Source organism: Antedon mediterranea, chromosome 7, assembly GCF_964355755.1.
Source record: "Antedon mediterranea chromosome 7, ecAntMedi1.1, whole genome shotgun sequence".
Taxonomy (NCBI): Eukaryota; Metazoa; Echinodermata; class Crinoidea; order Comatulida; family Antedonidae; genus Antedon; species Antedon mediterranea.
Genome location: NC_092676.1, coordinates 15271613 through 15298975, shown reverse-complemented (window position 1 = coordinate 15298975; position 27363 = coordinate 15271613). Strand labels below are relative to the sequence as shown.

At 35.8% G+C, this 27363-nt stretch overlaps 1 protein-coding gene across 3 annotated transcripts in view; it reads left to right on the top strand.

Moving 5' to 3' along the window:
- The window catches only part of LOC140055296 (uncharacterized), a 34985-nt gene that overhangs the window by 2116 nt on the left and 5506 nt on the right, over positions 1-27363 (top strand). For 2 of the 3 annotated variants that reach the window (XM_072100597.1, XM_072100599.1), the window contains exons 2-17: positions 3411-3482; positions 3928-4029; positions 4955-5002; positions 5243-5290; positions 10250-10306; positions 11328-11390; positions 13544-13591; positions 15686-15742; positions 16783-16845; positions 18496-18543; positions 18785-18832; positions 20746-20802; positions 21829-21891; positions 23504-23551; positions 23793-23840; positions 25754-25810. In XM_072100597.1, the coding sequence (XP_071956698.1) occupies positions 3413-3482; positions 3928-4029; positions 4955-5002; positions 5243-5290; positions 10250-10306; positions 11328-11390; positions 13544-13591; positions 15686-15742; positions 16783-16845; positions 18496-18543; positions 18785-18832; positions 20746-20802; positions 21829-21891; positions 23504-23551; positions 23793-23840; positions 25754-25810 (925 nt within the window). In that variant the 5' untranslated portion in view covers positions 3411-3412. The remainder of the gene's footprint in view (positions 1-3410; positions 3483-3927; positions 4030-4954; positions 5003-5242; positions 5291-10249; positions 10307-11327; positions 11391-13543; positions 13592-15685; positions 15743-16782; positions 16846-18495; positions 18544-18784; positions 18833-20745; positions 20803-21828; positions 21892-23503; positions 23552-23792; positions 23841-25753; positions 25811-27363) is intronic. The other variant, XM_072100598.1, reaches the window with a different exon arrangement.

Genomic DNA, 27363 nt, shown 5'->3' with positions numbered 1-27363 from the left:
GTTATTTTTCCGTCTAAAATGATAAATACGCCATCCCATAAGAAACAGATAAAGAGAAGAAATATCAAGGCAATTAATTTAAATGAATTCCAGAACTATATTAACGCTGTTTTTTCTGGATCTAAGAAAATTGTAGGCAGCTTAGACACTGCTGATGTTTGTGCTACAGTATATCACTGTACAATACTTTGCGATTGGCACTTGATAAGTTTGCGCCAGTTCAGGAAACCGAGATCCGTAATAAAGAAAACACCAAACCTTGGTATAACTCTTAGATTTGCTAAACGTACCGTTCGTAAATATGAACAAAAGTGGCGTTTCAGTAATTCTGAGAATGATAAATATGAATATGTAAATCAATTGAAACTGTTCAACAAGAAACTCAAAAAAGTTAAGACCGATTATTTTTCGAAACACATTGATGAATCCTCCAAGAACAAAAGAAAATTGTTTAATGTTATTAATAAGATTTTGAAGGGCACGTCTGTAATTTCATATCCTACTCATGAAAATTTACCTGGTTTGATCAAACTTTTTTCTAACTATTTTTTTGATAAGATTGCTAAAATTCGAAATAAATTTCCGAAACGCATTGTTCTTTACCTCCGCCAATTACTTATGCACCTGTTAATTGTTCATTTTCTGCTTTTACTCCTATTGATTGCTCAACTGTTATGAAATTTGTCTCTTCGTTATCCTCTGCCTCCTGTTCCCTTGATCCTATTCCAACAAATGTGTTAAAATCTTGCCTTACTTCATTTTTAGATCCACTCACAGTTACAGTTAATAAATCCATTATTTCAGGAACCGTTCCTGAAATCTTTAAAACTGCCGTTATTAAACCTATTCTAAAGAAGTCATCCCTTGACTCCAATTTGTTAAAAAATTTCCGACCAATATCAAATCTTCACTTCCTTGGAAAGCTCCTTGAGAAAATAGTTTCAAATCAATTTATATCTTATCTCTACAAATTCAATTTTTTAAATCCATTTCAATCTGCATATAGAGTTGGTCACAGTACTGAAACTGCCCTCACCAAAATTCATAATGATATTGTCTGTGCCTTGGATCGAAAGCGTGCTGTTGCACTTGTATGCTAAACCTTTCATCTGCTTTCGACACTGTTGATCACAACATCCTTCTTTGTCGTCTTTCAGATTACTATGGAGTGTCTAATAGTGCTTTAGATTGGTTTCGATCTTATCTGACTGGCCGGACCCAGTGCGTAAAAATCAATGATACTAGATCTGCTCCTAAGAGCCTTGAATGCGGAGTTCCACAGTGTTCTATCTTTGAGCCCTTGCTTTTTTCTCTGTACAGTATATTTCCCCTCTCACTGAAATTATTAAAGAATACAATTTACACTACCACCTATATGCTGATGACTTTAGCTATATGTCGATTTGAATCCTTCTGAATCTCACGATATGACTAAACGACTTGAAAGTTGTCTCTCTAAAATATCATCCTGGCTATCATCCTGGCTATCATCCAACATGCTTTTGCTTAACAATTCTAAAACCGAATTTATCATTTTTTCCACCAAACACATACGTTCCAAATTCAATATTCCCTCGATTTCTTTTAATTCCTGTACAATTTTTCCATCACCTTTTGTTAAAAATCTTGGGGTTTATTTTGATGAATTACTATCCTTCAACAAACATATAAGTCATGTTACAAAAACTACTAACTTCCATCTACGTAACATTGCTTGCATTCGAAAGAATCTGTCAAAGCGTACTGCCTCTACATTAATAAATGCCACTGTCACTTCTCGCCTTGATTATTGCAACTCTCTTTTTTTTGCCCTACCGAAATCTTCAATGAATCGACTTCAACGTCTCCAGAACACTGCTGCACGCATTCTAACTCTTACTAGAAGATTCTCACACATATCTCCTACTTTATATAACCTCCATTGGCTACCTATTGACTCCCGTATAAAATATAAGATCCTTTTACTAACATTTAAAGCGATACTTCTTAAACAACCTACTTATATCCTTGATCTTCTTCCCACCTACACCCCTCTTGCTTGTCTTTGTTCGGCTGATCAAAACCTACTACTTGTTCCTAGAATTAACACCAAATCTTATGGACAAAGGTCTTTTATGTTCTCTGCTGCTTCTCTTTGGAATTCTCTCCCTCGTCATTTTACTCATTCAACTTCTATTGCTATTTTTAAAAAAGAACTTAAAATGCATCTTTTTAACATTCAATATAAGCGCCTTTGATTTTTACTTTGGTTTAGTTGATTCTGGCGCTATACAAATACCTAAATTATTATTATTATTAGTATTTAGGAAGGATTTATTTAAATTTACATTATGTAACATTGTTATTAAATGTGATGGAAACAGTTGCTCTAGCCTATTAAACCGTGTGTAAGCATCTATTTTTTCAACAATTTTTTGAGGCTTGTTAGGGAACACAAGCTACGCACCTTGTTTGCCACTTTTGTGGCCACCCCTCTCATCAGATCCTAGATCCGCCACTGAATGCATATCAAAGCTGATTAATTTAAGTGTGCTGAATCATCTCGGGGCCGAATCGACTAACAAATACCTACCAAGTTTATTTTACATCACTTTTTAACCTGAAATATCATTTTTTTTATCTTCGATGTCATCTTGTTTTAATAATTAAAATTTTTTATCTATAGTAGTTTTTATTAAGATTTTAACCAGCCTGTTAGTGGTGATGATTTGCTGTTGGTCTGGAATGAAATAAATAAAAAATGTTAGTTTAGAATTTATTTGACCAAATAAATTCATCGGTAGCGCCTCAAAGTTGACCGCTGAATACAATACATACAGATGAACGCTTTGTTTCGTTACTGTTATGATGATCGAATGCATTCGATTCTGGAATTGCGACAGCGAGAAATTCACTTTTAACTTAAATTTCATCAGTTTCTGAAAGATTTAAGCTTTTAAATTTGTAAAATACCATTAATAATCAATTCCAAACAGGTGGCTGCTCCCTGGTGGTAGGATTTGTTGCTCTGTTTCATACTTACCCCTTAAAATTACTCAAAATTCTTTTAAAATACTTCATCCACCATACTCATGGATTGTCTACAAAAAACATCCTGCAAGCATAACATCAATCATTTTCTATTTATAAACTATTTTTTATTATTTAATAATTTAACACTATAGAAATCCATGTGGGTACAAACTGCATTAGTCATTTTGGTTTCCTCTTTCGCCTCTATCTAGACATACTGTAGTATTATACTCCCCTGAAAATAAGTATTTGTAAAAATGTGTTGATAAAATTCAGATATTAGTTCAAAAGAAATGAATAGATATGAACGTTTTTAGGTAAACATTATACTACTTTGTAAAGTCGACAAATTTTTCAGTTAATAACTGTGTATTCAAATTTAACATTTTTTTTTATAGATATGTCTAACAGCACAGAAGCCACTAATAATACCTCTCTCACAGAAGCACTCAAGTTTTGGCCGGTTTATGGTATGCACTGTAAAGCCAATTAACTGAAGACAGTAATGTAGATCTGAGAATAACTACTGACACTGTATACTGCAATCTTAAGCTCTATCTACACCGACGTTCTGCAAACATCATCATTGCAATGCTACAGTATCCAAATAAATTACAGTGCAATTTCCGTCCATATTCGTAAAATTATCTTACCTCAGCCCCACCATGTGACAAAAAATGTGATGTGCCCATCATATATTGACATGATGATGTCATATCAATACCATATTTGGGCACATTACACTTTTTTTGTCACATAAAGTTTGATGGTGTAGACAGAGAATTACTCTATATCGCATTTGTATAAATACCAGCAATTTTGGCCCTAGGCTCTGCTTTAACTTTTCTTTTCAAATGATCTTTATAAATACCGGTAGTGTTTTTATCCTATATCTTGTCTTTTGTTGTAACATAGTTGTAGTTGTTGGTGGTGCAATAGTGGGAGCAATACTCACAGTGATAAAATGTTTCTGTCCACAACGTTGGAAAAGCTTAAAAGAAAAAGTGCAATGCTGTGGTAAGCAACAATTCTACATAAGCTACCATCCAATAATGCTGTATTTTAATTTTATTATTTATTTTATTACTAGTTTATTAGCATTTTTGTATGCACAACAAAAGTATGCATGGACCATGCATGTATTTTGTTTCATTATTTTCTTACAATTTGTATTAGTATTTTTCTAATTGCCATATTGATTTATGAAATTCATAAGAGTTTAAAGATTTTTTAAAAGTTACTTAATCTTATGATTCTGAATTACTTTTTTTTGTAGTGCTAATTTATTAGCAAGGGCTACTTGTAAACTGTTACTATTTTTAATATGAATGCTTAATTCAAAATTTGGGCTTAGGCCTGCCAACTGTGAAAAGATTGATTGAAGTCTTGCAACTTTCCGTACCTATATATTGAGACTCACATTTGAGACCACTCTCACGATAATTAAAACCAAAATATCTTGCATTTCTATACAAAGACTGCAGTATATCGTCCTAAATAACATTTAGATGTATCAACTATAATTATAACACCCATATATTTCATAATCATTTTCTTTCATATAATATAGTTAGGTGGATGGCAACAATTCATGTAACCATACCTTGCTGAAAACTGTAAAATTCCATTTTTAAGTGACCTCCGTCACCTCTTGTTTCATTTTAGTTTTATTTTAAGCAGATACTTTCAGATTCACATGTAGGCCTACTTTTTGTAAGATAATGTTGCTAGTCAATATTCCCTAACCTGCACCCTATTCTCTTAGCTTTTCAAAAAAGGGACAGGGGAACTTATGCTCCCATTTCCTTTTTGAAATCTAACTTGAGGAGCTGAGGATTTCCATTTAAAAATTAGAAAACTGTAATTGAATTTGTAACTAACCTAAAACTTAAATAAAACTACATTATGTTATACTGTAATGCATTCTTGTCATTGTTTTCAGACAAAACGCCTAATAATGACAAAGGTGATGGTGGTGTTACAGATGAAAGTAAGAAACCTTTCAGGGTATTTTCAAATTGACGGGTAGTCAATGGGTTATTGGTTGAAACTGTTTATTTTGTCTTTTTATAAGTAAAAACATTATCTTTTAAAAAATTTTCTGCAGAAGTGACTTTATTAATTTCCATTTAACAAATTAGAAAACTCTAAATGGATTTTGTAACTAACCTAAAACTTAAATAAAACTACATTATGTTATACTGTAATGCATTCTTGTCATTGTTTTCAGACAAAATGCTTAATAAAGACACATGTGATGGTGGTGTTACAGATGAAAGTAAGTAACCTTTTTCAGGGTATTTTTTTTAATGCAAAGTACAAACAATAATATCAATCAATTTCAACAAATTAGTATGTGTGCAGTTTGGGAATGAGCTGGGAAGTGGTACCACAAATTAGTATGTGTGCAGTTTGGGAATGAGCTGGGAAGTGGTACCACAAATTAGTATGTGTTCAGTTTGGGAAAGAGCTGGGAAGTGGTACCACAAATTAGTATGTGTGCAGTTTGGGAATGAGCTGGGAAGTGGTACCACAAATTAGTATGTGTGCAGTTTGGGAATGAGCTGGGAAGTGGTACCACAAATTAGTATGTGTGCAGTTTGGGAAAGAGCTGGGAAGTGGTACCACAAATTAGTATGTGTGCAGTTTGGGAATGAGCTGGGAAGTGGTACCACAAATTAGTATGTGTGCAGTTAGGGAATGAGCTGGGAAGTGGTACCACAAATTAGTATGTGTGCAGTTTGGGAAAGAGCTGGGAAGTGGTACCACAAATTAGTATGTGTGCAGTTAGGGAAAGAGCTGGGAAGTGGTACCACAAATTAGTATGTGTTCAGTTTGGGAAAGAGCTGGGAAGTGGTACCACAAATTAGTATGTGTGCAGTTTGGGAATGAGCTGGGAAGTGGTACCACAAATTAGTATGTGTGCAGTTTGGGAATGAGCTGGGAAGTGGTACCACAAATTAGTATGTGTGCAGTTTGGGAATGAGCTGGGAAGTGGTACCACAAATTAGTATGTGTGCAGTTTGGGAATGAGCTGGGAAGTGGTACCACAAATTAGTATGTGTGCAGTTTGGGAATGAGCTGGGAAGTGGTACCACAAATTAGTATGTGTGCAGTTTGGGAAAGAGCTGGGAAGTGGTACCACAAATTAGTATGTGTTCAGTTTGGGAAAGAGCTGGGAAGTGGTATCACAAATTAGTATGTGTGCAGTTTGGGAATGAGCTGGGAAGTGGTACCACAAATTAGTATGTGTGCAGTTTGGGAATGAGCTGGGAAGTGGTACCACAAATTAGTATGTGTGCAGTTTGGGAATGAGCTGGGAAGTGGTACCACAAATTAGTATGTGTGCAGTTTGGGAAAGAGCTGGAAGTGGTACCACAAATTAGTATGTGTGCAGTTTGGGAATGAGCTGGGAAGTGGTACCACAAATTAGTATGTGTGCAGATTGGGAATGAGCTGGGAAGTGGTACCACAAATTAGTATGTGTGCAGTTTGGGAATGAGCTGGGAAGTGGTACCACAAATTAGTATGTGTGCAGTTTGGGAATGAGCTGGGAAGTGGTACCACAAATTAGTATGTGTGCAGTTTGGGAAAGAGCTGGGAAGTGGTACCACAAATTAGTATGTGTGCAGTTTGGGAAAGAGCTGGGAAGTGGTACCACAAATTAGTATGTGTGCAGTTTGGGAATGAGCTGGGAAGTGGTACCACAAATTAGTATGTGTGCAGTTTGGGAATGAGCTGGGAAGTGGTACCACAAATTAGTATGTGTGCAGATTGGGAATGAGCTGGGAAGTGGTACCACAAATTAGTATGTGTTCAGTTTGGGAAAGAGCTGGGAAGTGGTACCACAAATTAGTATGTGTGCAGTTTGGGAATGAGCTGGGAAGTGGTACCACAAATTAGTATGTGTGCAGTTTGGGAATGAGCTGGGAAGTGGTACCACAAATTAGTATGTGTGCAGTTTGGGAAAGAGCTGGGAAGTGGTACCACAAATTAGTATGTGTGCAGTTTGGGAATGAGCTGGGAAGTGGTACCACAAATTAGTATGTGTGCAGTTAGGGAATGAGCTGGGAAGTGGTACCACAAATTAGTATGTGTGCAGTTTGGGAAAGAGCTGGGAAGTGGTACCACAAATTAGTATGTGTGCAGTTAGGGAAAGAGCTGGGAAGTGGTACCACAAATTAGTATGTGTTCAGTTTGGGAAAGAGCTGGGAAGTGGTACCACAAATTAGTATGTGTGCAGTTTGGGAATGAGCTGGGAAGTGGTACCACAAATTAGTATGTGTGCAGTTTGGGAATGAGCTGGGAAGTGGTACCACAAATTAGTATGTGTGCAGTTTGGGAATGAGCTGGGAAGTGGTACCACAAATTAGTATGTGTGCAGTTTGGGAATGAGCTGGGAAGTGGTACCACAAATTAGTATGTGTGCAGTTTGGGAATGAGCTGGGAAGTGGTACCACAAATTAGTATGTGTGCAGTTTGGGAAAGAGCTGGGAAGTGGTACCACAAATTAGTATGTGTTCAGTTTGGGAAAGAGCTGGGAAGTGGTATCACAAATTAGTATGTGTGCAGTTTGGGAATGAGCTGGGAAGTGGTACCACAAATTAGTATGTGTGCAGTTTGGGAATGAGCTGGGAAGTGGTACCACAAATTAGTATGTGTGCAGTTTGGGAATGAGCTGGGAAGTGGTACCACAAATTAGTATGTGTGCAGTTTGGGAAAGAGCTGGAAGTGGTACCACAAATTAGTATGTGTGCAGTTTGGGAATGAGCTGGGAAGTGGTACCACAAATTAGTATGTGTGCAGATTGGGAATGAGCTGGGAAGTGGTACCACAAATTAGTATGTGTGCAGTTTGGGAATGAGCTGGGAAGTGGTACCACAAATTAGTATGTGTGCAGTTTGGGAATGAGCTGGGAAGTGGTACCACAAATTAGTATGTGTGCAGTTTGGGAAAGAGCTGGGAAGTGGTACCACAAATTAGTATGTGTGCAGTTTGGGAAAGAGCTGGGAAGTGGTACCACAAATTAGTATGTGTGCAGTTTGGGAATGAGCTGGGAAGTGGTACCACAAATTAGTATGTGTGCAGTTTGGGAATGAGCTGGGAAGTGGTACCACAAATTAGTATGTGTGCAGATTGGGAATGAGCTGGGAAGTGGTACCACAAATTAGTATGTGTGCAGTTTGGGAATGAGCTGGGAAGTGGTACCACAAATTAGTATGTGTGCAGTTTGGAAAAGAGCTGGGAAGTGGTACCACAAATTAGTATGTGTGCAGTTTGGGAATGAGCTGGGAAGTGGTACCACAAATTAGTATGTGTGCAGTTTGGGAATGAGCTGGGAAGTGGTACCACAAATTAGTATGTGTGCAGTTTGGGAATGAGCTGGAAAGTGGTACCACAAATTAGTATGTGTGCAGTTTGGGAATGAGCTGGGAAGTGGTACCACAAATTAGTATGTGTGCAGTTTGGGAAAGAGCTGGGAAGTGGTACCACAAATTAGTATGTGTGCAGTTTGGGAATGAGCTGGGAAGTGGTACCACAAATTAGTATGTGTGCAGTTTGGGAATGATCTGGGAAGTGGTACCACAAATTAGTATGTGTGCAGTTTGGGAATGAGCTGGGAAGTGGTACCACAAATTAGTATGTGTGCAGTTTGGGAATGAGCTGGGAAGTGGTACCACAAATTAGTATGTGTGCAGTTTGGGAATGAGCTGGGAAGTGGTACCACAAATTAGTATGTGTGCAGTTTGGGAAAGAGCTGGGAAGTGGTACCACAAATTAGTATGTGTTCAGTTTGGGAAAGAGCTGGGAAGTGGTACCACAAATTAGTATGTGTGCAGTTTGGGAATGAGCTGGGAAGTGGTACCACAAATTAGTATGTGTGCAGTTTGGGAAAGAGCTGGGAAGTGGTACCACAAATTAGTATGTGTGCAGTTTGGGAAAGAGCTGGGAAGTGGTACCACAAATTAGTATGTGTGCAGTTTGGGAATGAGCTGGGAAGTGGTACCACAAATTAGTATGTGTGCAGTTTGGGAATGAGCTGGGAAGTGGTACCACAAATTAGTATGTGTGCAGTTTGGGAATGAGCTGGGAAGTGGTACCACAAATTAGTATGTGTGCAGTTAGGGAAAGAGCTGGGAAGTGGTACCACAAATTAGTATGTGTGCAGTTTGGGAATGAGCTGGGAAGTGGTACCACAAATTAGTATGTGTGCAGTTTGGGAATGAGCTGGGAAGTGGTACCACAAATTAGTATGTGTGCAGTTTGGGAATGAGCTGGGAAGTGGTACCACAAATTAGTATGTGTGCAGTTTGGGAATGAGCTGGGAAGTGGTACCACAAATTGTGAAGTTTATTTAATGTAATTGTACTTTTTAATTATGTTTGCACGTTGTATATTCCAGGCATATATTTTCATTAATCAATTATGTTTCCTTTAATGTGTCTTATGCTTTGTTTTGTGTTTATTTTATACTTGTTGCACAAGTAGTTGAGTTGGTTTTGTTTCTCCTTTATTTCCCAGTTTGCGCGTCCCCATGCGCTTCCCACTGATAGGTGGTGCTACACAGTTTTATCTTAAAACATTAAATTTCCCTTCATTTTTCAGTACATAATGCAAGTGTAAGTAATCGTATTGTACTCATTTAGGCATGTTTATACAACACACTAAGTCAACACAGTTATGTAATATAAACGGAATGGAAATAGAAAGGGATTGCGTAATAGAAAGGGTGTTGTCACAGGCATGTGTAGGATTAATTTTAGAGGCAGGGGCCCAAAACGAAAATATTTAGTACTTTGCAAAGCGGAGTGAGCAACAATAGGCGGGATGCAGGGGCTTTTTAATTTAATCATACAGTCTTGCTGTAACTTCCCTAAAATGGTCACTAATGATTACAAAATAGTCCATCTAAATATAATTTCAAAAATCCAAAGGGTAAATTATAGCATAGAAAATATACACAAATGTAGTCAAACGTACCTCATGGACCAATCGGAATTTTAAAATGTGTTTGTAATTTTTTTTTGTATGAGTGGGTGTGATACTATTATAGTACAGTTTTCATTCTAAAAGTTTTCCCTACTCTGACGTGAACTATGTCAGAGTAGGGCAAACATATACACAATAGCTGCTTCAAAATTATCATCCATTATTTTTTTTTCTTTGGCAGTTTTCATATAGTATAAATAAACTGCACAATTTTTTTTTTGAATGTCTTATTTTTTGTTTTATAAAGATCCAGACATTAATTTGGCGATCATACCAGTTGAATCAGCTGTAAATGAAATTAAAGGTAACCATTTTCTATATAATTACAATCAAAAAATAAATACCTAAAAATGTGTTTTCCTTGTTATTTTTTATTTGGTTTTTTTTTGTGTAGCTAAGTATTTAATATGCTCTTGTACTGTATTGTATGATGTATGAAATTTAAAAATTATTTTGTCAGGGGTGGGGGACAATATTATGCTACCAGTTCAAATATCTAACCTTGAGATATTCTACTGCATGGCTAATTGTTTCAAAGTTTACAAGACATTATTGTCTAACAAAAGTCATAAGTAATTAACTCATTGTATTACATCATACATTTAAAATATTTATCCAGCAAAAAATGTAAAATTGTTTTAAATGTTTTTGTTGAATATGCCGCTTTTATGTAACAATAACATTCACCTGAAAAAACTGTAATTTAAAACAAAAATACAATAGTCAAATTGACGGAAGTCAATGGGTTTTTGGTTGAATTTAACTGTTTATTTTGTCTTTTTTTAAGTGAAAACATCTTTTAAAATTTTTTTTCTGCGGAAGTGACTATTAAAACTGTAAAATGGCATATTCTAAGTCTTGTTTTTTTATTAATCCTAATTTTTCATGTTTTTGGAAGGACAATATATCTTTAAAGATAGTCTCAATGACATAGTTTTTTTAGAAATTGGAATTTTGAAGAATGTATGTACTGTATAGTTTTAGAAAAGGTAGGATAGAGGACCGACAGTAGCATACAATCTGCGCCAAAAATGAAAAATCAGGTGTACAAAAAGGGTGACATGCAAACGCCACAAAAGTCAGTTTGAAATTAAGTACGCCTCCTGGAGTTTTGCAAAATTGTCATTGGAAAAACAATGGTCGTACATTTTCATCAAAATATTGTGCGGCATTCATCTTATCATTACTTAATGAAAGAGAACAAATTACAGTACTGAGAAATGTAGCAGTTACACAACTATCTAATATTGCAATTACTAAGATCGAAGGAAGGAATGACCCTGAGAAATAAAAAACATTTTTTAATTATCTTGTTATAAAAATAGTTAAAGCTGAGATTTCAATAAATGGTGGAACTGAAACGGATCCATTGTTATTTGCAGATTCTGGTAAGTAAGCTCTGTTTTACAAAGTTTTGAAGTGCCATCATTGTAGGCCAGGTATACCACAATATAATTTAAATTACCTATGTTTAATATGTTATGTCTAATATATTTGTTATTGCATTATTTTGTGAACATACTAACAAACCATAGCCACAAAATTGGCACAGGTTCTATGCTCTCCTCAACCATAGGTCTGGTGGTGGAATGGATTTGAAAGGTTCAATCTACACATCTGGTTTATGTGCACTAAAGAATCCAGTGCATATATTTCCGAGATTATGGGGTTGCCACGTTGTACTGGTGCATCTCGGCCCCTGTCGTTGGGGTTGCCAAGTTGTACTGGTGCATCTCGGCCCCTGTCGTTGGGGTTGCCAAGTTGTACTGGTGCATCTCGGCCCCTGTCGTTGGGGTTGCCACGTTGTACTGGTGCATCTCGGCCCCTGTCGTTGGGGTTGCCACGTTGTACTGGTGCATCTCGGCCCCTGTCGTTGGGGTTGCCACGTTGTACTGGTGCATCTCGGCTCCTGTCGTTGGGGTTGCCACGTTGTACTGGTGCATGTCGGCCCCTGTCGTTGGGGTTGCCACGTTGTACTGGTGCATCTCGGCTCCTGTCGTTGGGGTTGCCACGTTGTACTGGTGCATGTCGGCCCCTGTCGTTGGGGTTGCCACGTTGTACTGGTGCATGTCGGCCCCTGTCGTTTGGGTTGCCACGTTGTACTGGTGCATCTCGGCCCCTGTCGTTGGGGTTGCCACGTTGTACTGGTGCATGTCGGCCCCTGTCGTTGGGGTTGCCACGTTGTACTGGTGCATGTCGGCCCCTGTCGTTGGGGTTGCCACGTTGTACTGGTGCATGTCGGCCCCTGTCGTTGGGGTTGCCACGTTGTACTGGTGCATGTCGGCCCCTGTCGTTGGGGTTGCCACGTTGTACTGGTGCATGTCGGCCCCTGTCGTTGGGGTTGCCACGTTGTACTGGTGCATGTCGGCCCCTGTCGTTGGGGTTGCCACGTTGTACTGGTGCATGTCGGCCCCTGTCGTTGGGGTTGCCACGTTGTACTGGTGCATGTCGGCCCCTGTCGTTGTAGACAGATGACTGAGTGCCATTTGTAGTAGCAGCACTCAAACAATCACTGTTTTAAAAGTGCAATATAAATATTTTCCGTTAAACTTGGCCACAATGATAATGTCCAAAATTGAGAGGAATTAATGCTCTAAATTTTTATTATTACTGTATTTAAAATGTAATGGATAGTGTGGGAAACAACATTGGTGCTATGTTCTTTAAAGTACACACAAACACTTTGTGTACTCATAACCTACAGTTTAATTTAAGAACAAGTGGTCTTATGCCATCTGACGTGGTGAATAAATATAATTCAATCAATGATGGGATTGTTCTGAAACTTCAGTATACTGAAAAGAACAATAGAAAAAAAAAGGCATGAAGCGATATTTTAGAAAAGAAAAGCCGCTTTTAAACCAATTTTGGTTGGAAAGGAATGACAGTCCGATATAAAACTGTACTGTGACCATTATTTAAGTTGCCAAAATGTGATAAACTTTTTGCCCGATTCTTTATCTCCAGCTTTCCCATGATTTTTACCCACCTGAATATGACTGAATAACATGGAGAATGGTTAGCCTCCTACTTACGTGTTATTTGTTTTGTTAGCCATTCTTATTGTTGAGAAAATCAGGCCATTGACTGGTTTTAGTTGACAAAAATAAAATTTAGATGTATCAACTATAATTATAACACCCATATATTTCATAATCATTTTCTTTCATATAATATAGTTAGGTGGATGGCAACAATTCATGTAACCATACCTTGCTGAAAACTGTAAAATTCCATTTTTAAGTGACCTCCGTCACCTCTTTTTTTTATTTTAAGCAGATACTTTCAGATTCACATGTAGGCCTACTTTTTGTAAGATAATGTTGCTAGTCAATATTCCCTAACCTGCACCCTATTCTCTTAGCTTTTCAAAAAAGGGATGTGGGAACTTATGCCCCCATTTCCTTTTTGAAATCTAACTTGAGGAGCTGAGGATTTCCATTTAAAAATTAGAAAACTGTAATTGAATTTGTAACTAACCTAAAACTTAAATAAAACTACATTATGTTATACTGTAATGCATTCTTGTCATTGTTTTCAGACAAAACGCCTAATAATGACAAAGGTGATGGTGGTGTTACAGATGAAAGTAAGAAACCTTTCAGGGTATTTTCAAATTGACGGGTAGTCAATGGGTTATTGGTTGAAACTTTTTTTTTTTGTCTTTTTATAAGTAAAAACATTATCTTTTAAAAAATATTCTGCAGAAGTGACTTTATTAATTTCCAATTAACAAATTAGAAAACTCTAAATGGATTTTGTAACTAACGTAAAACTTAAATAAAACTACATTATGTTATATATATATATAATATATATAATATCAATCAATTTCAACAAATTAGTATGTGTGCAGTTTGGGAATGAGCTGGGAAGTGGTACCACAAATTAGTATGTGTGCAGTTTGGGAATGAGCTGGGAAGTGGTACCACAAATTAGTATGTGTGCAGTTTTGGAATGAGCTGGGAAGTGGTACCACAAATTAGTATGTGTGCAGTTTGGGAATGAGCTGGGAAGTGGTACCACAAATTAGTATGTGTGCAGTTTGGGAATGAGCTGGGAAGTGGTACCACAAATTAGTATGTGTGCAGTTTGGGAATGAGCTGGGAAGTGGTACCACAAATTAGTATCTGTGCAGTTTGGGAATGAGCTGGGAAGTGGTACCACAAATTAATATGTGTGCAGTTTGGGAAAGAGCTGGGAAGTGGTACCACAAATTAGTATGTGTGCAGTTTGGGAATGAGCTGGGAAGTGGTACCACAAATTAGTATGTGTGCAGTTTGGGAATGAGCTGGGAAGAGGTACCACAAATTAGTATGTTTGCAGTTTGCATTTTGGGAAAGAGCTGGGAAGTGGTATCACAAATTAGTATGTGTGCAGTTTGGGAATGAGCTGGGAAGTGGTATCACAAATTAGTATGTGTGCAGTTTGGGAATGAGCCGGGAAGTGGTACCACAAATTAGTATGTGTGCAGTTTTGGAATGAGCTGGGAAGTGGTACCACAAATTAGTATGTGTGCAGTTTTGGAATGAGCTGGGAAGTGGTACCACAAATTAGTATGTGTGCAGTTTGGGAATGAGCTGGGAAGTGGTACCACAAATTTGTATGTGTGCAGTTTGGGAAGGAGCTGGGAAGTGGTACCACAAATTAGTATGTGTGCAGTTTGGGAAGGAGCTGGGAAGTGGTACCACAAATTAGTATGTGTGCAGTTTGGGAATGAGCTGGGAAATGGTACCACAAATTAGTATGTGTTCAGTTTGGGAATGAGCTGGGAAGTGGTACCACAAATTGTGAAGTTTATTTAATGTAATTGTACTTTTTAATTATGTTTGCACGTTGTATATTCCAGGCATATATTTTCATTAATCAATTATGTTTCCTTTAATGTGTCTTATGCTTTGTTTTGTGTTTATTTTATACTTGTTGCACAAGTAGTTGAGTTGGTTTTGTTTCTCCTTTATTTCCCAGTTTGCGCGTCCCCATGCGCTTTCCACTGATAGGTGGTGCTACACAGTTTTATCTTAAAACATTAAATTTCCCTTCATTTTTCAGTACATAATGCAAGTGTAAGTAATTGTATTGTACTCATTTAGGCATGTTTATACAACACATTAAGTCAACACAATTATGTAATATAAACGGAATGGAAATAGAAAGGGATTACGTAATAGAAAGGGTGTTGTCACAGGCATGTGTAGGATTAATTTTAGAGGCAGGGGCCCAAAACGAAAATATTTAGTACTTTGCAAAGCGGAGTGAGCAACAATAGGCGGGATGCAGGGTCTTTTTAATTTAATCATACAGTCTTGCTGTAACTTTCCTAAAATGGTCACTAATGATTACAAAATAGTCCATCTAAATATAACTTCAAAAATCCAAAGGGTAAATTATAGCATAGAAAACATACACAAATGTAGTCAAACGTACCTCATGGACCAATCGGAATTTTAAAATGTGTTTGTAATTTTTTGTTGTATGAGTGGGTGTGATACTATTATAGTACAGTTTTCATTCTAAAAGTTTTCCCTACTCTGACGTGAACTATGTCAGAGTAGGGCAAACATATAAACAATAGCTGCTTCAAAATTATCATCCGTTATTTTTTTTTCTTTGGCAGTTTTCATATAGTATAAATAAACTGCACAATTTTTTTTTTGAATGTCTTATTTTTTGTTTTATAAAGATCCAGACATTAATTTGGCGATCATACCAGTTGAATCAGCTGTAAATGAAATTAAAGGTAACCATTTTCTATATAATTACAATCTAAAAATAAATACCTAAAAATGTGTTTATTCCTTGTTATTTTTTATTTGTTTTTTTTTTGTGTAGCTAAGTATTTAATATGCTCTTGTACTGTATTGTATGATGAAATTTAAAAATTATTTTGTCAGGGGTGGGGGACAATATTATGCTACCAGTTCAAATATCTAACCTTGAGATATTCTACTGCATGGCTAAGTGTTTCAAAGTTTACAAGACATTATTGTCTAACAAAAGTCATAAGTAATTAACTCATTGTATTACATCATACATTTAAAATATTTATCCAGCAAAAAATGTAAAATTTTTTTAAATGTTTTTGTTGAATATGCCGCTTTTATGTAACAATAACATTCACCTGAAAAAACTGTAATTTAAAACAAAAATACAATAGTCAAATTGACGGAAGTCAAATTGACGGAAGTCAATGTGTTTTTGGTTGGTATGGTATTTTGTCTTTTTTTTAAGTGAAAATATCTTTTAAAATTTTTTTTCTGCGGAAGTGACTTTATTAAAACTGTGAAATGGCATATTCTAAGTCTTGTTTTTTTATTAATTCTAATTTTTCATGTTTTTGGAAGGACAATATATCTTTAAAGATAGTCTCAATGACATAGTTTTTTTAGAAATTGGAATTTTGAAGAATGTATGTACTGTATAGTTTTAGCAAAGGTAGGATAGAGGACCGACAGTAGCATACAATCTGCGCCAAAAATGAAAAACCAGGTGTACAAATAGGGTGACATGCAAACGCCACAAAAGTTAGTTTGAAATTAAGTACGCCTCCTGGAGTTTTGCAAAATTGTCATTGGAAAAATAATGGTAGTACTTTTCAAACATTTTCATAAAAATATTGTGCAGCATTCATCTTATCATTACTTAATGAAAGAGAACAAATTACAGTACTGAGAAATGTAGCAGTTACACAACTATCTAATATTGCAATTACTAAGATCGAAGGAAGGAATGACCCTGAGAAATAAAAAACATTTTTTAATTATCTTGTTATAAAAATAGTTAAAGCTGAGATTTCAATAAATGGTGGAACTGAAACGGATCCATTGTTATTTGCAGATTCTGGTAAGTAAGCTCTGTTTTACAAAGTTTTGAAGTGCCATCATTGTAATTGTAGGCCAGGTATACCACAATATAATTTAAATTACCTATGTTTAATATGTTATGTCTAATATATTTGTTATTGCATTATTTTGTGAACAGACTGACAAACCATAGCCACAAAATTGGCACAGGTTCTATGCTCTCCTCAACCATAGGTCTGGTGTTGGAATGGACTTGAAAGGTTCAATCTACACATCTGGTTTATGTGCACTAAAGAATCCAGTGCATATATTTCAGAGAATATGGGGTTGCCACGTTGTACTGGTGCATCTCGGCCCCTGTCGTTGGGGTTGCCACGTTGTACTGGTGCATCTCGGCCCCTGTCGTTGGGGTTGCCACGTTGTACTGGTGCATCTCGGCCCCTGTCGTTGGGGTTGCCACGTTGTACTGGTGCATCTCGGCCCCTGTCGGTGGGGTTGCCACGTTGTACTGGTGCATCTCGGCCCCTGTCGTTGGGGTTGCCACGTTGTACTGGTGCATCTCGGCCCCTGTCGTTGGGGTTGCCACATTGTACTGGTGCATCTCGGCCCCTGTCGTTGTAGACAGATGACTGAGTGCCATTTGTAGTAGCAGCACTCAAACAATCACTGTTTTAAAAGTGCAATATAAATATTTTCCGTTAAACTTGACCACAATGATAATGTCCAAAATTGAGAGGAATTAATGCTCTAAATTTGTATTATTATTCAAAATTTGATGGATAGTGTGGGAAACAACATTGGTGCTATGTTCTTTAAAGTACACACAAACATTTTGTGTACTCATAACCTACAGTTTAATTTAAGAACAAGTGGTCTTATGCCATCTGACGTGGTGAATAAATATAATTCAATCAATGATGGGATTGTTCTGAAACTTCAGTATACTGAAAAGAACAATAGAAAAAAAAAGGCATGAAGCGATATTTTAGAAAAGAAAAGCCGCTTTTAAACCAATTTTGGTTGGAAAGGAATGACAGTCCGATATAAAACTGTACTGTGACCATTATTTAAGTTGCCAAAATGTGATAAACTTTTTGCCCGATTCTTTATCTCCAGCTTTCCCATGATTTTTACCCACCTGAATATGACTGAATAACATGGAGAATGGTTAGCCTCCTACTTACGTGTTATTTGTTTTGTTAGCCATTCTTATTGTTGAGAAAATCAGGCCATTGACTGGTTTTAGTTGACAAAAATAAAATTTAGATGTATCAACTATAATTATAACACCCATATATTTCATAATCATTTTCTTTCATATAATATAGTTAGGTGGATGGCAACAATTCATGTAACCATACCTTGCTGAAAACTGTAAAATTCCATTTTTAAGTGACCTCCGTCACCTCTTTTTTTTATTTTAAGCAGATACTTTCAGATTCACATGTAGGCCTACTTTTTGTAAGATAATGTTGCTAGTCAATATTCCCTAACCTGCACCCTATTCTCTTAGCTTTTCAAAAAAGGGATGTGGGAACTTATGCCCCCATTTCCTTTTTGAAATCTAACTTGAGGAGCTGAGGATTTCCATTTAAAAATTAGAAAACTGTAATTGAATTTGTAACTAACCTAAAACTTAAATAAAACTACATTATGTTATACTGTAATGCATTCTTGTCATTGTTTTCAGACAAAACGCCTAATAATGACAAAGGTGATGGTGGTGTTACAGATGAAAGTAAGAAACCTTTCAGGGTATTTTCAAATTGACGGGTAGTCAATGGGTTATTGGTTGAAACTTTTTTTTTTTGTCTTTTTATAAGTAAAAACATTATCTTTTAAAAAATATTCTGCAGAAGTGACTTTATTAATTTCCAATTAACAAATTAGAAAACTCTAAATGGATTTTGTAACTAACGTAAAACTTAAATAAAACTACATTATGTTATACTGTAATGCATTCTTCTCATTGTTTTCAGACAAAATGCCTAATAAAGACACATGTGATGGTGGTGTTACAGATGAAAGTAAGTAACCTTTTTCAGGTTATTTTTTTTTATGCAAATTACAAACAATAATATCAATCAATTTCAACAAATTAGTATGTGTGCAGTTTGGGAATGAGCTGGGAAGTGGTACCACAAATTAGTATGTGTGCAGTTTGGGAATGAGCTGGGAAGTGGTACCACAAATTAGTATGTGTGCAGTTTTGGAATGAGCTGGGAAGTGGTACCACAAATTAGTATGTGTGCAGTTTGGGAATGAGCTGGGAAGTGGTACCACAAAATAGTATGTGTGCAGTTTGGGAATGAGCTGGGAAGTGGTACCACAAATTAGTATGTGTGCAGTTTGGGAATGAGCTGGGAAGTGGTACCACAAATTAGTATCTGTGCAGTTTGGGAATGAGCTGGGAAGTGGTACCACAAATTAATATGTGTGCAGTTTGGGAAAGAGCTGGGAAGTGGTACCACAAATTAGTATGTGTGCAGTTTGGGAATGAGCTGGGAAGTGGTACCACAAATTAGTATGTGTGCAGTTTGGGAATGAGCTGGGAAGAGGTACCACAAATTAGTATGTTTGCAGTTTGCATTTTGGGAAAGAGCTGGGAAGTGGTATCACAAATTAGTATGTGTGCAGTTTGGGAATGAGCTGGGAAGTGGTATCACAAATTAGTATGTGTGCAGTTTGGGAATGAGCTGGGAAGTGGTACCACAAATTAGTATGTGTGCAGTTTTGGAATGAGCTGGGAAGTGGTACCACAAATTAGTATGTGTGCAGTTTTGGAATGAGCTGGGAAGTGGTACCACAAATTAGTATGTGTGCAGTTTGGGAATGAGCTGGGAAGTGGTACCACAAATTAGTATGTGTGCAGTTTGGGAAGGAGCTGGGAAGTGGTACCACAAATTAGTATGTGTGCAGTTTGGGAAGGAGCTGGGAAGTGGTACCACAAATTAGTATGTGTGCAGTTTGGGAATGAGCTGGGAAATGGTACCACAAATTAGTATGTGTTCAGTTTGGGAATGAGCTGGGAAGTGGTACCACAAATTGTGAAGTTTATTTAATGTAATTGTACTTTTTAATTATGTTTGCACGTTGTATATTCCAGGCATATATTTTCATTAATCAATTATGTTTCCTTTAATGTGTCTTATGCTTTGTTTTGTGTTTATTTTATACTTGTTGCACAAGTAGTTGAGTTGGTTTTGTTTCTCCTTTATTTCCCAGTTTGCGCGTCCCCATGCGCTTTCCACTGATAGGTGGTGCTACACAGTTTTATCTTAAAACATTAAATTTCCCTTCATTTTTCAGTACATAATGCAAGTGTAAGTAATTGTATTGTACTCATTTAGGCATGTTTATACAACACATTAAGTCAACACAATTATGTAATATAAACGGAATGGAAATAGAAAGGGATTACGTAATAGAAAGGGTGTTGTCACAGGCATGTGTAGGATTAATTTTAGAGGCAGGGGCCAAAAACGAAAATATTTAGTACTTTGCAAAGCGGAGTGAGCAACAATAGGCGGGATGCAGGGTCTTTTTAATTTAATCATACAGTCTTGCTGTAACTTTCCTAAAATGGTCACTAATGATTACAAAATAGTCCATCTAAATATAACTTCAAAAATCCAAAGGGTAAATTATAGCATAGAAAACATACACAAATGTAGTCAAACGTACCTCATGGACCAATCGGAATTTTAAAATGTGTTTGTAATTTTTTGTTGTATGAGTGGGTGTGATACTATTATAGTACAGTTTTCATTCTAAAAGTTTTCCCTACTCTGACGTGAACTATGTCAGAGTAGGGCAAACATATAAACAATAGCTGCTTCAAAATTATCATCCGTTATTTTTTTTTCTTTGGCAGTTTTCAGATAGTATAAATAAACTGCACAATTTTTTTTTTGAATGTCTTATTTTTTGTTTTATAAAGATCCAGACATTAATTTGGCGATCATACCAGTTGAATCAGCTGTAAATGAAATTAAAGGTAACCATTTTCTATATAATTACAATCTAAAAATAAATACCTAAAAATGTGTTTATTCCTTGTTATTTTTTATTTGTTTTTTTTTTGTGTAGCTAAGTATTTAATATGCTCTTGTACTGTATTGTATGATGAAATTTAAAAATTATTTTGTCAGGGGTGGGGGACAATATTATGCTACCAGTTCAAATATCTAACCTTGAGATATTCTACTGCATGGCTAAGTGTTTCAAAGTTTACAAGACATTATTGTCTAACAAAAGTCATAAGTAATTAACTCATTGTATTACATCATACATTTAAAATATTTATCCAGCAAAAAAATGTAAAATTTTTTTAAATGTTTTTGTTGAATATGCCGCTTTTATGTAACAATAACATTCACCTGAAAAAACTGTAATTTAAAACAAAAATACAATAGTCAAATTGACGGAAGTCAATGTGTTTTTGGTTGGTATGGTATTTTGTCTTTTTTTTAAGTGAAAATATCTTTTAAAATTTTTTTTCTGCGGAAGTGACTTTATTAAAACTGTGAAATGGCATATTCTAAGTCTTGTTTTTTTATTAATTCTAATTTTTCATGTTTTTGGAAGGACAATATATCGTTAAAGATAGTCTCAATGACATAGTTTTTTTAGAAATTGGAATTTTGAAGAATGTATGTACTGTATAGTTTTAGCAAAGGTAGGATAGAGGACCGACAGTAGCATACAATCTGCGCCAAAAATGAAAAACCAGGTGTACAAATAGGGTGACATGCAAACGCCACAAAAGTTAGTTTGAAATTAAGTACGCCTCCTGGAGTTTTGCAAAATTGTCATTGGAAAAATAATGGTAGTACTTTTCAAACATTTTCATAAAAATATTGTGCGGCATTCATCTTATCATTACTTAATGAAAGAGAACAAATTACAGTACTGAGAAATGTAGCAGTTACACAACTATCTAATATTGCAATTACTAAGATCGAAGGAAGGAATGACCCTGAGAAATAAAAAACATTTTTTAATTATCTTGTTATAAAAATAGTTAAAGCTGAGATTTCAATAAATGGTGGAACTGAAACGGATCCATTGTTATTTGCAGATTCTGGTAAGTAAGCTCTGTTTTACAAAGTTTTGAAGTGCCATCATTGTAGGCCAGGTATACCACAATATAATTTAAATTACCTATGTTTAATATGTTATGTCTAATATATTTGTTATTGCATTATTTTGTGAACAGACTGACAAACCATAGCCACAAAATTGGCACAGGTTCTATGCTCTCCTCAACCATAGGTCTGGTGTTGGAATGGACTTGAAAGGTTCAATCTACACATCTGGTTTATGTGCACTAAAGAATCCAGTGCATATATTTCAGAGAATATGGGGTTGCCACGTTGTACTGGTGCATCTCGGCCCCTGTCGTTGGGGTTGCCACGTTGTACTGGTGCATCTCGGCCCTTGTCGTTGGGGTTGCCACGTTGTACTGGTGCATCTCGGCCCCTGTCGTTGGGGTTGCCACGTTGTACTGGTGCATCTCGGCCCCTGTCGTTGGGGTTGCCACGTTGTACTGGTGCATCTCGGCCCCTGTCGTTGGGGTTGCCACATTGTACTGGTGCATCTCGGCCCCTGTCGTTGTAGACAGATGACTGAGTGCCATTTGTAGTAGCAGCACTCAAACAATCACTGTTTTAAAAGTGCAATATAAATATTTTCCGTTAAACTTGACCACAATGATAATGTCCAAAATTGAGAGGAATTAATGCTCTAAATTTTTATTATTATTCAAAATTTGATGGATAGTGTGGGAAACAACATTGGTGCTATGTTCTTTAAAGTACACACAAACATTTTGTGTACTCATAACCTACAGTTTAATTTAAGAACAAGTGGTCTTATGCCATCTGACGTGGTGAATAAATATAATTCAATCAATGATGGGATTGTTCTGAAACTTCAGTATACTGAAAAGAACAATAGAAAAAAAAAGGCATGAAGCGATATTTTAGAAAAGAAAAGCCGCTTTTAAACCAATTTTGGTTGGAAAGGAATGACAGTCCGATATAAAACTGTACTGTGACCATTATTTAAGTTGCCAAAATGTGATAAACTTTTTGCCCGATTCTTTATCTCCAGCTTTCCCATGATTTTTACCCACCTGAATATGACTGAATAACATGGAGAATGGTTAGCCTCCTACTTACGTGTTATTTGTTTTGTTAGCCATTCTTATTGTTGAGAAAATCAGGCCATTGACTGGTTTTAGTTGACAAAAATAAAATTTAGATGTATCAACTATAATTATAACACCCATATATTTCATAATCATTTTCTTTCATATAATATAGTTAGGTGGATGGCAACAATTCATGTAACCATACCTTGCTGAAAACTGTAAAATTCCATTTTTAAGTGACCTCCGTCACCTCTTGTTTCATTTTAGTTTTATTTTAAGCAGATACTTTCAGATTCACATGTAGGCCTACTTTTTGTAAGATAATGTTGCTAGTCAATATTCCCTAACCTGCACCCTATTCTCTTAGCTTTTCAAAAAAGGGATGTGGGAACTTATGCCCCCATTTCCTTTTTGAAATCTAACTTGAGGAGCTGAGGATTTCCATTTAAAAATTAGAAAACTGTAATTGAATTTGTAACTAACCTAAAACTTAAATAAAACTACATTATGTTATACTGTAATGCATTCTTGTCATTGTTTTCAGACAAAACGCCTAATAATGACAAAGGTGATGGTGGTGTTACAGATGAAAGTAAGAAACCTTTCAGGGTATTTTCAAATTGACGGGTAGTCAATGGGTTATTGGTTGAAACTTTTTTTTTTTGTCTTTTTATAAGTAAAAACATTATCTTTTAAAAAATATTCTGCAGAAGTGACTTTATTAATTTCCAATTAACAAATTAGAAAACTCTAAATGGATTTTGTAACTAACGTAAAACTTAAATAAAACTACATTATGTTATACTGTAATGCATTCTTCTCATTGTTTTCAGACAAAATGCCTAATAAAGACACATGTGATGGTGGTGTTACAGATGAAAGTAAGTAACCTTTTTCAGGTTATTTTTTTTTATGCAAATTACAAACAATAATATCAATCAATTTCAACAAATTAGTATGTGTGCAGTTTGGGAATGAGCTGGGAAGTGGTACCACAAATTAGTATGTGTGCAGTTTGGGAATGAGCTGGGAAGTGGTACCACAAATTAGTATGTGTGCAGTTTTGGAATGAGCTGGGAAGTGGTACCACAAATTAGTATGTGTGCAGTTTGGGAATGAGCTGGGAAGTGGTACCACAAATTAGTATGTGTGCAGTTTGGGAATGAGCTGGGAAGTGGTACCACAAATTAGTATGTGTGCAGTTTGGGAATGAGCTGGGAAGTGGTACCACAAATTAGTATCTGTGCAGTTTGGGAATGAGCTGGGAAGTGGTACCACAAATTAATATGTGTGCAGTTTGGGAAAGAGCTGGGAAGTGGTACCACAAATTAGTATGTGTGCAGTTTGGGAATGAGCTGGGAAGTGGTACCACAAATTAGTATGTGTGCAGTTTGGGAATGAGCTGGGAAGAGGTACCACAAATTAGTATGTTTGCAGTTTGCATTTTGGGAAAGAGCTGGGAAGTGGTATCACAAATTAGTATGTGTGCAGTTTGGGAATGAGCTGGGAAGTGGTATCACAAATTAGTATGTGTGCAGTTTGGGAATGAGCTGGGAAGTGGTACCACAAATTAGTATGTGTGCAGTTTTGGAATGAGCTGGGAAGTGGTACCACAAATTAGTATGTGTGCAGTTTTGGAATGAGCTGGGAAGTGGTACCACAAATTAGTATGTGTGCAGTTTGGGAATGAGCTGGGAAGTGGTACCACAAATTAGTATGTGTGCAGTTTGGGAAGGAGCTGGGAAGTGGTACCACAAATTAGTATGTGTGCAGTTTGGGAAGGAGCTGGGAAGTGGTACCACAAATTAGTATGTGTGCAGTTTGGGAATGAGCTGGGAAATGGTACCACAAATTAGTATGTGTTCAGTTTGGGAATGAGCTGGGAAGTGGTACCACAAATTGTGAAGTTTATTTAATGTAATTGTACTTTTTAATTATGTTTGCACGTTGTATATTCCAGGCATATATTTTCATTAATCAATTATGTTTCCTTTAATGTGTCTTATGCTTTGTTTTGTGTTTATTTTATACTTGTTGCACAAGTAGTTGAGTTGGTTTTGTTTCTCCTTTATTTCCCAGTTTGCGCGTCCCCATGCGCTTTCCACTGATAGGTGGTGCTACACAGTTTTATCTTAAAACATTAAATTTCCCTTCATTTTTCAGTACATAATGCAAGTGTAAGTAATTGTATTGTACTCATTTAGGCATGTTTATACAACACATTAAGTCAACACAATTATGTAATATAAACGGAATGGAAATAGAAAGGGATTACGTAATAGAAAGGGTGTTGTCACAGGCATGTGTAGGATTAATTTTAGAGGCAGGGGCCCAAAACGAAAATATTTAGTACTTTGCAAAGCGGAGTGAGCAACAATAGGCGGGATGCAGGGTCTTTTTAATTTAATCATACAGTCTTGCTGTAACTTTCCTAAAATGGTCACTAATGATTACAAAATAGTCCATCTAAATATAACTTCAAAAATCCAAAGGGTAAATTATAGCATAGAAAACATACACAAATGTAGTCAAACGTACCTCATGGACCAATCGGAATTTTAAAATGTGTTTGTAATTTTTTGTTGTATGAGTGGGTGTGATACTATTATAGTACAGTTTTCATTCTAAAAGTTTTCCCTACTCTGACGTGAACTATGTCAGAGTAGGGCAAACATATAAACAATAGCTGCTTCAAAATTATCATCCGTTATTTTTTTTTCTTTGGCAGTTTTCATATAGTATAAATAAACTGCACAATTTTTTTTTTGAATGTCTTATTTTTTGTTTTATAAAGATCCAGACATTAATTTGGCGATCATACCAGTTGAATCAGCTGTAAATGAAATTAAAGGTAACCATTTTCTATATAATTACAATCTAAAAATAAATACCTAAAAATGTGTTTATTCCTTGTTATTTTTTATTTGTTTTTTTTTTTGTGTAGCTAAGTATTTAATATGCTCTTGTACTGTATTGTATGATGAAATTTAAAAATTATTTTGTCAGGGGTGGGGGACAATATTATGCTACCAGTTCAAATATCTAACCTTGAGATATTCTACTGCATGGCTAAGTGTTTCAAAGTTTACAAGACATTATTGTCTAACAAAAGTCATAAGTAATTAACTCATTGTATTACATCATACATTTAAAATATTTATCCAGCAAAAAATGTAAAATTTTTTTAAATGTTTTTGTTGAATATGCCGCTTTTATGTAACAATAACATTCACCTGAAAAAACTGTAATTTAAAACAAAAATACAATAGTCAAATTGACGGAAGTCAATGTGTTTTTGGTTGGTATGGTATTTTGTCTTTTTTTTAAGTGAAAATATCTTTTAAAATTTTTTTTCTGCGGAAGTGACTTTATTAAAACTGTCGTAAGGTAGTTTCCCGAATAATCGTACGATCAAACGGTACTGGGTATGATCAACTAGCGTTCGTGTTCCCACCTAATCATCCATTCATAGAAGTACTGATGAAGATATCAATCTGTGGCGACAATAGAATGGACCCGAGACCTGGCTATCTTCGACTTTTAAATAATAGAAAGTTTAGAAAAATGTTTTTGTTAGACTAGAAATGTACGTTGTATGTATATAGAAAAATGGTTGTAGTTTTCAAAATTACGTTGTATAAGTTGCGATGTGAAAAACTGTTATTTGATCGTTAGTTGTCGTGTACATGAAGCAAAAATATAAATATAATAAAATAAAATAAAATAAAAATCGTTAGTAAAACTTTTAAAAAGAGTAAAGATATAAGGAAGAAAAGCAAAGAGATCATAGAGCGGCTGTACCAGAATATACAACACTAAGTATTGTAAAGTTAAAAACTAAAAATTTAGGCGATCTTGTCAAAGGTCAAGCGCCTCCAGCCTGCCACGTTTCGATATTCAATATTGAACTTGACCTGACGTGGTTCCACAATATCTTTATATGAAAATGGTAGAATTTATAGAAAATAATTAATTCAAAATTTACCTAAAAATGGTTTTGAACTGAATCGATGGATGTCTTGTCGTTGTATGGTTTTGGTTTGGTTTAAAAGTATGTTCGATAAAGTGCGTGAGCGTATTAGAATGAAATGCTAGCGTATACAATGTGCGCGATGTCAAATTGTGTACTGTGTGTGATACATGTAAGATTATAAGTGTATCGTACATTGTAGTAGAGTGAAAATAACATAGGTATAAAGGTAGGATATAAATAAGTAGTATAGGATGTATAGAAAAAGGAATGGGTTGTTAGTTACAGGAAAGATTTTGAATGTGAGGAATGACTATGATGGTTAACTCCCACTAGAGATCTATGTCGGCACCTAGGCCTGTATAATGTCGTAAGGTAGTTTCCCGATTAATCGTACGATCAAACGGTACTGGGTATGATCAACTAGCGTTCGT